The sequence below is a fragment of the Natrix helvetica genome (assembly GCF_964273705.1).
Source record: "Natrix helvetica genome assembly, chromosome: 1".
Classification (NCBI taxonomy): domain Eukaryota; kingdom Metazoa; phylum Chordata; class Lepidosauria; order Squamata; family Natricidae; genus Natrix; species Natrix helvetica.
In genome coordinates this window covers 29343556-29354021 of record NC_138548.1, presented here as the reverse complement: position 1 = coordinate 29354021, position 10466 = coordinate 29343556, and the positions used below count along the sequence as shown (strand labels likewise).

Sequence of the window (10466 nt, the reverse complement as noted above, 5' to 3'; positions counted from 1 at the left end):
GAGGGTCTTCATCTTATGTATTCAGTTTACATAATTTATGTGGGCAGATTTACTAAATATCTTTTACCACGACATCTGTGTTTTCTAAAGGTGGTCTTTGCATCTCCCTTTTAGTGGCACAATAGCAATGCCTGTTATATAACTGGAAAAGTGCAATTGTAAACATTATGGAATTGCTTAACTAAATATATTCAGAACCATGTTGTACAAGAACATACATGAAATATAGAAAGGGAGAGCAACTTGACATGAAAATGATTGTGCCTCTCCAATATTTTAATTTATCCAATTAATTATTAAGGTGGCTCTGACTATGGCAAGCTCTTTCATCAAGTTTGGAATAATTTGCTCCATTTCTATTTCCAGATAAATGATTCATCCACATATTTAAATGTGTAAACGAATCATTTGTATTTATGGCTATATAAATCTGCGGAATATATAAATACATAAATAAATAGGGTGTCAGCATACCTAAGAGTCATTATTCTGATTCAATGAAAATATAGATTTGGAATTTGGAGTCTGAGTTTTCAGACAATTTTCATAACTGGGTTGTTAAAAAAGTGTCTGTGGTCCATGTCCCCAGTACATTTGGTCTGCACTAGGTGCAGATGAGTAAACCACAAACTAAATCATCATCAACTTAATGAAAACTGTAGCTACAATTGGATCAACTTGTACAGGGGTGGGCTTCAAACATTTTAGCAACGGGTTCTCTGCCCGGTTGCTGGGTGGGCATGATCATGGTGGGCATGGCCTAGTTGGCCTCCCGCACCATGGCGGGAGGGGATTTTTGTCCCCCCAGGCTCCGGAGGTCCTCTGGAGACCGGAAATGGGCCCATTTTCTGCCTTCCTGAGCTTCCGGTAGGCCCGTTTTTCAGCCTCCTTGAGCTTCCACACGCACCTTGCACTTACCTGCATTTGAAACAGGCCGCGTGGGGACTCCTGGGAGAGGTGGGAGGGGCCAGCCTGGAGTGGAATTTGGGGGTTCTCCGAACTGCACAGAATCTTAGCTAGGGTTTCTCCCGAACCCCTGCAAACCCCCAGCAGCTCAACAATATCACATGTATAAGACAGTACAAAAAAACCATCTTCATAAGCATTTAATTTTTTCAACTCACAGAGTCTGATTGGGCCAACGTAGTGAAGGACACTTGAGAGAATACAATGCATTGGGCTTTTTTTTTTTTGAAATGTGGCCTTCAACATGCCTCGCCAACCTGGTGAGGACCTCAAAATGCTGGAAGTTGTGGCCCGATGTAAGAAATCATGGCTTTATAATTTTCAAAAATTGGATTCCTATACTGTATTGTGCTAAATCCAGATCAGACCAACCACATGTCCTCTTTTGTAAGTTGTTTGTCCTTACAAAGGATATGAACGGAAGATACATGAACCGTGCCTACTCTGAAGTACAGAACTATCCATGCCTTAAAGGCAGCTTTTCTCAACCTCAGCCACAGATGTTGGATAGCCATTTGTCTGAAACGGTATAGGGTTTCCTGCCTATAGGCAGGGGGTTGGACTAGAAGACCTCCAAGGTCCCTTCCAACTCTGCTATTATATTATTGTATTACTTTAAGATGTGTGGCCTTCAACTTCAAAATTCGCCTCAGCCGAAGTCAACACTAGTGGTGGGATTCAATTTTTTTTACTACTGGTTCTGTGGGCATGGCATGTCTTGGTGGGCATGGCAGGGGAAGGTTACTGCAAAATCCCCATTTCCTCCTGATCAACTGGGACTCGGGAGGCAGAGAATAAATGGAGGCGGGGCCAGTCAGACGTGGTATTTACCAGCTCTCCGAACTACTCAAACTTTCTGCTACCGGTTCTCCAGAACTGGTCAGAACCTGCTGAATACCACCTCTGATGTCAGAATATCTTAAAGTTGCTGTGATTGATGTGTGAATGGAGTCACACATGCCTGGGTGCCATTAGCTACCCAAGAAACTGAAATAAGGTCCAGAAATGCCCTCATAAACTCTTGTTTTATACAGAATGCCGGGGGTAGGTGGGTAAAGGATGTCTTGAGCATATATGTTTTAAAATATTTATCCCGTCAATTCAATCCTGCTCTGCAACATTGCAGAATGCTGAATTAGTCATTGCTGAAATTAATTCACAGTTAAGATGGCCTGTTTTTCTCTCCTTTCAAAGGAAAAAGAGTTCTCCTTGATCCAAACACACCAAATAAAGAGGCAACACTCCCCAATGTTACAAAATCTTGTATTAATCATCTCCCTTCACTTTCAATATAACGTTGATATGAAACATAGGCATGATTCCTAGTTACATGGAAGGAGAACGAGTAATAAATATATATTGTAGCAAGTTGAAATCACAAGGGTGTTTCACCAGTAATAACAACAAATTGAAAACTGTACACTTGCAAAGAAATTACAGCATTCCCCAAACATTAGACTTTTCCCCTGCCCCTCCTTCTTCTTCTGATTAATCAGGAAGCTGATACATGTAAACAAACATGCTATTTCCATATATGACAAATTTCTTTTAAAAATATGCATTGCTTGGCAACATTAACTAGGCAAAAATATTTCTTTGTGCACTAACTTTATGCAGGGGAAATACACGCTTCCCCCTAACCAAAATAAAATAAAATAAAACAGAAAGAAAGAGATCAAGACTAAAATGCATGCATGTACAATAGAAGGCTCTTTTTTTCATTTTTGCCGATAGCAGGCATGCAACAAAATGGAAATCCAAGCTGTTTCATTTGCTTACAGTAGGCATAAATACATAAGGGTTATATATTAATAAGGGAGGAAGTATTCTGTTTTATTTTTAAACATTTATTAACATTCCTGTTTTCTTGCAATTCCTCCCAGAGGAATACACATTCACCTTTTAAGTAAAGATTAAAGGAATACAAAAAATAAAACTCACTTTGCAAACTTTGATGACTTGTATAAAATCAACTTTAGTGTTATCATAGCTGTGTGCAAATTATACTTTCTACAAGATCTACTCTTTCTACTTTTTAGAATCAGGCACATCCAAAAAACCCTTGATGGGAGAGGCAGGAAGGGAACTGTATTCACTACATGCTACAAGAAAGGTGGACCTGCTACTCTTCTGAACATCTCTTTGTTTCTCTTCCCCATCTCGTTTTTGTGAAAACAGAGGATGCAACCCTCCTGAAACCAACACCTAATGAGACGGGATACGTGCCCTTAGGTCCCATTTTGTGTGTTCCCAAGTGAGATGAGGAAGGGGAAACAAGAACATTCAGAACTTCTAGTTTAGCTGGTTGAAACCCAGGAGAAGAGAAACGCTAGGAAGCTGACCCTGGGTGGGCCCTGGGTTCTTAAGGCTAAATCAGAACATAATTCTGCAGCCACAGACAAGGAAACACCTACAAAGTTGTATGTCTCCCATCAAAACAGTTCTTTGTTCAGGGAATAGAGCTGGCCAGCAAGAAACATTCTTCTGCCTGCTCCCAAGAAAAGACAAGGAAAATAGGGTTGAATCTTGGTTTCAAACTGGAAAAGGTTCCAGTTGCCCAAAAGCAAACGGCACAAAGAAAGATTTGTTTTTCTTTGATATTTTTATTTCTTCGCCTCATCTTAGACAAGAGGAAAAGGCACTGCCAAAGCTCAATGTCTAGAGAGAATATAAAGAGGCTGCCTTATGGCAGGGGGGTTGCAATCTTCTTGAGTTTGAATACCCAAGCTTGTCCAGAGTAATTTGCAAGATTAAAAATCAGTGGGAGAAAAGCAGCAGCTCAAGATAAGCTCTACCCTTTTCTTACATGCATGCAACTTCACAAGGCATCTACCAAAGAAGTGGAGCTTCCATTGGGACAATGTTGCTTACATTACCCGTCCCCTGGTGACAGACACTTGCAGATGCCTCTGAGTCTACCACACAAAATGAACACAGGGTCTTGTTATCTATGGATGGGACATTTGCCTTACTAAATGCTAACTCCTCCAATTAATCTTATTCTCTATAGGATTCCAGCACAAACATGATGCTCTCAATAAGCTGTTTGTTTATGGAGCTCTATGTGGACGCCTGCAAATCTCTTCTTGTGTGAGGCTCCAAAGCCTTTATGTGCTTTAAAGAGCCATTAAATTACATCAATGTTTCTCAACCTTGGCAACTTGAAGATGTTTGGACTTCAACTCCCAGAATTCCCCAACCAGCATAGCTGGCTAGGAAATTTAGGGAATTGAAGTCAGCACATCTTTAAGTTGCCAAGGTTGAGAAACACTAAATTAGAGATAACATTTGGAATTAGATGCTACAAAACAGAAATACATTCCTTTTTAAACCAAGCTACTAGCCTCAATAAAGTGTGTTTATTACCCAAACAGGCCCAAATTGAATGTTGATGACCGATCTTTACATCTCATTAAATAATAATGAGTGACTAGATATTTTGGGTGCTGAGTTGGAAAGGCCTAAAATGTTATCCTGGCTAATTCACATGGGGCTTCAATAATTGGGAATTTAACAATGATCATGAGAATGAGTACATGCTGATTGGCGACAAAGCAGCATGTCAAATGGCAATTACCTCCCATCAGCATATTATCAGGCTCTTTTCTAAATGTAATAATTAGCCGTAGGACAAGTACTAAGGCCTACAGCAGGAGTCCCCAAATTTGGCAACTTTAAGATTTGTGGATTTCAACTCCCAGAATTCTCCAGCCAAAATTCTCCAGAATTCTCCCAGCTGGAGAATTCTGGGAGTTGAAGTCCACAAGTCTTAAAGTTGCCAAGTTTGAAGACTTCTGGCCTACAGTTTATTTCTCTGTTGTGAATCATAGCTAAGACCCTTCAAAATGCTGAACTGCTTTGGGCTGCAGCACAGAAAGTTATCTCAGTGCAGAGAGTAAGTGTGAAAATGCTTCTTCACCCACTGCATTTCCAGATTTTTCCTCTTGTCAACTAGTATCCCTCAAATAAATTTCAAAGCAGCATAAAAACTAGAATTCATCCCCTTACCCTCACACCCTAAATTATGTTACATAAATTTGTTTTTCCCCATTCAACAATGGTCATAAATCACTAGAAAGAAAAGCACCAATATAAATTTCATACATGATAACCGCATAGTAAAAGTTATCTCTGGCAGAGCAGGCAGAGGTATCCAGCTTACACACTTTGTAATGAGAACAAGGAAAAAAATAGAACACACATTTCTATGTAGTGAAATAGTTTGCATTTTCTGAAACTATCATATAATTGCTTATTATAAAACAGTTGCATTGAGCAATAAATGGTAAATACAAAAACGAAAGGCACTGCCACTTTTTAAAAAAATACTAAACATTTGACTTTCATGGCCTTCAGCATGCAACTATTTTTTTTTATAAATACATTTAATTTTATTTTGGATAGTTGAGGGTTTATTTTTTAATCTGTGTTTTCTACCTGCACTCAATACAGGATTTAAGAGGAAGGGATGGTGGCTTCTATCATGTTTCTGAAGCCTCTGTTCATTACACAAGATACAAAAAAACATGCTCAACTTAGCAATGTACCTACACACAGTGTTCATGGAAAATAAGTTCTCTTTTCCAAAGGGGGAAAATAGAAGAAAAAATGTATATGGTTATAAACACCAGAATTTTACATGGGTACCAGCCACAGCAAGTTATAAGTCACATGTCTATCCAAAATAATATATTTTAATAATCAGATAACCTCTGTTTTCTATATTCAGCAAAGGAATAAATAAACACTTCAAATTTGTTAAGTATTTTGACCAGATTTCCTTAACGTGGTGCTCTCCAGACACACATGGACTAAAGCAGAGTTTGTCCAATCTTGGCAACTTGAAGACCTGTGGACTTCAATTCCTAGAATTCCACAGCATTCCTTAGGCTGGCTAAGGAATTCTGGAAATTGAAAACTGTACAAGTCTTCAAGTTTTTAAGATTGGACAGCCCTGGACTAAAGCTTCCTTAATCTACAATAGCACCCTGATTTTGAGGAACAACTTATTTTTCTTACTTCTCCATCCCCCCATCCCAAATTCCTGCATGAGTACATAGTTTATAGACTTCCAAAATACTCAAGTCTACAGAACTGTCCCCTCAGTTTCTACATCCAAACTATTTTCTACACCATTCCACCTGTTTTCCTGACGATTATCCTACCGCAACCAATCAGCTTATTTTACACAGCAGCCTCACCTAACCTGGTCTCTTCCAGATATGTTGTACTACAATTCCCAGAATTTCTCACTGCTATGGCCATATACCATACTGCTTGGGAATTTGCAATGGATCCACAGTTGGAAAAGGCTGATCTACAGCAATGAACAAGTATGTGAATCCATCAATTGCAAAACAACCTCTGCCTAAAACTAGCCTGGCAGATTATGTCTTTTCTCAGGTGCCTTAAAAATCACTTTCTAAAATCTTTGCCTCTTAACACTGCACTCCTTCTTCACTAAACATAAAACCAATGTTTCCTTTCTTTGTTAACAGGCATTCTAGTAAACATGAAACAAAACAAAACAAAGGGTATTTTGGCACTTTTTTGTTCAGAAATATCTGTTTTAATTTTTTAAAATACTACTATCTGAAACCCTTTAGGATCTCTCTTCCATTTATAGCCTCAATTAAAAAATAAAATAAAACAGCAACAGAGTTTGAGAAGCAGTCCTTTAACTTCTTCCCTTTTCTAACAAAAAAGCAGCAGCAAATGTTTGGCACGGTTAGGTTTGATTAGTGGAAAAAATGTCTACCATCAAAAATGGATTCCATGTTTGGGGGAGGGAACCCCCCCCCCAAAGTAATTTGTACTACAGATTTACTGAAATAGGCCTGACTGCATCATATTTTAGGCATGTCCACTTTCATGCTGGCTGCACTCTGGGAAATTTGCCTCTGTAATTAAAGAAATTAAAGAACCATGGAAAGCTCAGGATTTTCACACAACTGGGAAGGGGGAAGTATTCCTATTTAGCAGGAGTTTCAAACCAATTTAAATCTGTAGCATAGGCTTCATCATGACAAATCTTCAGCACCTTCACAAAACTACAATTCCTAATGCAAGAAGCCATGGTAATGCAACCAGTTTCAAACTGGATTATTATTCACTATATACAGTTCGTTGCTTGGCACTCTCTCACACACACACAATCTTTCTCTCTCTCTCTCTTTCACATACACACACTTACCCAAGAACTAAGGATGCATCTTTGAGTAAGAAGATGCACAGCTATTTTTCTTCCACAGGAGGATCAGGAAGTTATTATACCAAAATGTCATTTTGTTATTGAATGGATTGGACAGTTACCATAGAGCTGAAGCATCAATTATTTCTGCACTGTTATGATCAGAAATGGTAAAGTGAAATACTGATTTCTAAGTGACACCTTATCACTTGCTATTATCTGGTAGGTGATGCACTGGTACATATTGTATTTTCATGAATGCACATATATCTATTTAAAAGCAGTCTCTTCTTCTCAGCACTTAATTAGTACAGAAGTGGAAAAATGTGGGTTAAAGCAGAGACCAGCATGAGGGTTCTCTGTTCGTGAGCATAACTCAAGTCCTCGGCATTTTGGCCTTGCTGTTAATTGGCAGATTTAAAGTGTTAACTAAATATCTTTGCTCATAGAGGCTTACGGCACCTCATTTTTCCCTTTAATTTTCTCTAGGGTCAAATCAGTCTGTAGGGATGCTTGGGAGGGGCCTGGAAGCAATTGCAGCTGGTGCCCACTGTTATTTATCTTTGGATTACAACACATCTGTTATGAGGCTGCAATCATAATGCTGTTTTGCTAATTGTTTGTTAGTTGTTATCTAGATAATACTTTGGAACAGGGGTAGAGTTAGGGATGGAACAGATGTTGTAAATTTGCTTCCCTAATTTCTGAATTTCAAATGCTACCAAACCAAACCAAGATCAAGAAGAAATCTCCATGGTGTATATGGTATATGCCTCTTCTTTTTCAGAGAAAAGATTGTTCTGTATAATGATACTAACTTTCATAAAGGTATTCTTGAGCATCCCAATGCTCTAGTGCCAAACCTCAATGAAGCATCTTTAAAATTCATTCTCATTCTCTCTCTCTCTCTCTCTCTCTCTCTCCCTCCCTCCCTCTCTCCCTCCCTCCCTCCCTCCCTCCCTCTCTCTCTCTCTCTCTCTTTCTCTCTTTCTCTCCATGCAAAATCAAAGGAACAGGACACTCTCTTCAACTTTTCTTCTTTCTGCTCTACAGCATTTCTTTGGCATCCTGCTCTGGCCCAGCTTGGAAAGTCAAGAAAAATGTTATAAGTGCCTGAAATTCTCTAGAAACTTTTGACATTATTTAAAAAGGCAAAACCTGCTATGACGCCAAAAAGAAAAAATATATATACACACACGCGCACACACACACACAGGTACCATGCAAAAGATCTATTATTAATGGCAAGATGAGAAGGAAAGTGGGAATCCCTGGCTCCTCCAAGATCAGAAGGATTTGACTTGCTTCTAGCCAAAGCTGCTGGTATCCCTTCCTTCTGGGGGTGCCCTTATCCCAGCCACTGGATGTCTCAAAGAGATTTTATCTGTACCACATACATACAATCTCATACAGGAATTTGGCAATTGGGACTGGGGCACTGGTAGTTTCCCAGAGCAGCAGGGATATTGGCCATGCTTGCATGATGGCTCTCCAGGTCAAGTTTGGAAACTAGGCTGGCTTTACCCCATTGTTTCTCTGCAGAAGAAGGAAGGTAGAGTTTGAAGCACGTGCAACGTGCTTTTTTCTATCTGCCTTCATATGTAAACAATGCTCAGGATTCAAAGCTAGGTTTTTTTAATGTAACTGAGGCAAAACCAATTGGCCTTTTGAGTTTCCCACTCAATGAAACCACAGCTCCCATTGTGGTTTGAATGTCAGTGATACAGCTCATATTTACAGACAAACAATGTGCAATTCCCTTCTTCTTGACCATGCGTCAATAATATACTTAAAGGTCTCCTTCTTCATATAGAACACTTGCATCAAACACCCACCCCACTCACCCCCATTTCCACTGGAGACCTCCTGCCTATTCCCTTGCTATTAAGATGCCTGCCCTTAGATACTTTTAAGACATGCACCGGGATGCCAGCCCTTAGGTGAAGTCCCCCAACTTGTTTTGCTTACTCTAAGTTGTTTTTGTATCTGTGTGTGTGCTATCTCTGATGACACAATTGCTGTGTTGCTTCTGGCATAACCATTAAGATAAGCAGCCCTTCACAAAGGAAACAGAGATGGAGAAGAGAGAGAAGGCAGAGAGAAAACAGAAGGAAACAGCAATGAAAGGATGCAATGTATCTCCAGGGATCCTTAGCATGACAAGGGACTCATCATGAAATCTACCACTGGTCCAGCAGCCAAATTTTCTCACGGCCAGCGTTGTCACTGCAGATTCTTCCATCTTCTAGATAGTTGAGGTTCTGTCAACACCATCTGTAAGGATTTGGACATTGTTAGATAACCCATTGCCCAAAAGGAACAGCAGGTGGCTTTCCAATTCAGAAGCAAGGAGGGTAGAGTAATGAAAAGACCAACCTATCTCAACCTACCCTTTTTTGTGAAGAAAGGCATGGATGTTTCCATCCCTTCCCACCAAGTCCTTCCTCAGATACAATCTGGCAATGAGGATCATAGGTAAAAATACAGCCCACTGGGAAATATCTCCTACCCATCACAAGCAATGCTGAGAGAATCTGCACTGTGAGAAGATGGATAAATTGTACTACTATCCCAATGTTACTTTCTCTTGGAAAGACGTTGAATGGTCAGGCTAAGTCAATCAAAGTAGATTTTACAGATTGGGAGGTTGGCAGTACCGCCTCCTGAGATGCAACAGATTGGGAGGTTGGTAGTACCGCCTCCAGGATGTTGCTCAATAGTAACTACAACAAGCTAAATATTTGTTTATGGCCAACCAAGCCCTTGCAAGAATATCTAATCTCATTAGATTTAAGTATTCCTACAGGAAACCTTGCAAGATAAGATCACCCGAAAAAATGACATTGTAACTTTAATGATGAAGAGACACATCTAACTTTATACAAAATCAAATAATCGCACATACTGCCTCAAAAGGCCAATCATTCCTGCAGTAGCTCTGGCATCATCTTGAAGACTGATTCCCAGAAAGGAAGTGATGCAACAATCATTCTAATAAATTGGAGTCAGTGGGGACTTGAACAAGACAAATGGAGACAAGAGCAGAATCCCTTTCTGTCCCAAACCCCTACCTGTTCCAATTTGTTCAGCATTGCAATATTGTGTGAATGAGATACTGTTACACTGTATGTGCCATTAGGGGGACAATGCTTCAGCAAATCCAACAGATGGCGATCTATGACTAGTAGCAAAAAGAACACCAAAGCGCATTCGTTCATCCATCCACTCATCCGAAGCAACCCTCGTAACTCCATCAAAATCATTGGGTGCATTTGCCTTTAATAACTAGCTGTTGTTAACCTTCTGACAC

The 10466-nt window shown here is 39.7% G+C and overlaps 1 protein-coding gene across 2 annotated transcripts in view; it reads right to left on the bottom strand.

Annotated features, from left to right (window-relative positions):
- Window positions 1–2213: 2213 nt before the first annotated feature.
- The window catches only part of SAMD4A (sterile alpha motif domain containing 4A), a 153814-nt gene continuing 145561 nt past the window's right edge, over window positions 2214–10466 (bottom strand). For both annotated transcript variants that reach the window (XM_081933897.1, XM_081933896.1), the window contains exon 13: window positions 2214–9430. In XM_081933897.1, coding sequence (XP_081790023.1) covers window positions 9402–9430 — 29 coding nt within the window. In that variant the 3' untranslated portion in view covers window positions 2214–9401. The remainder of the gene's footprint in view (window positions 9431–10466) is intronic.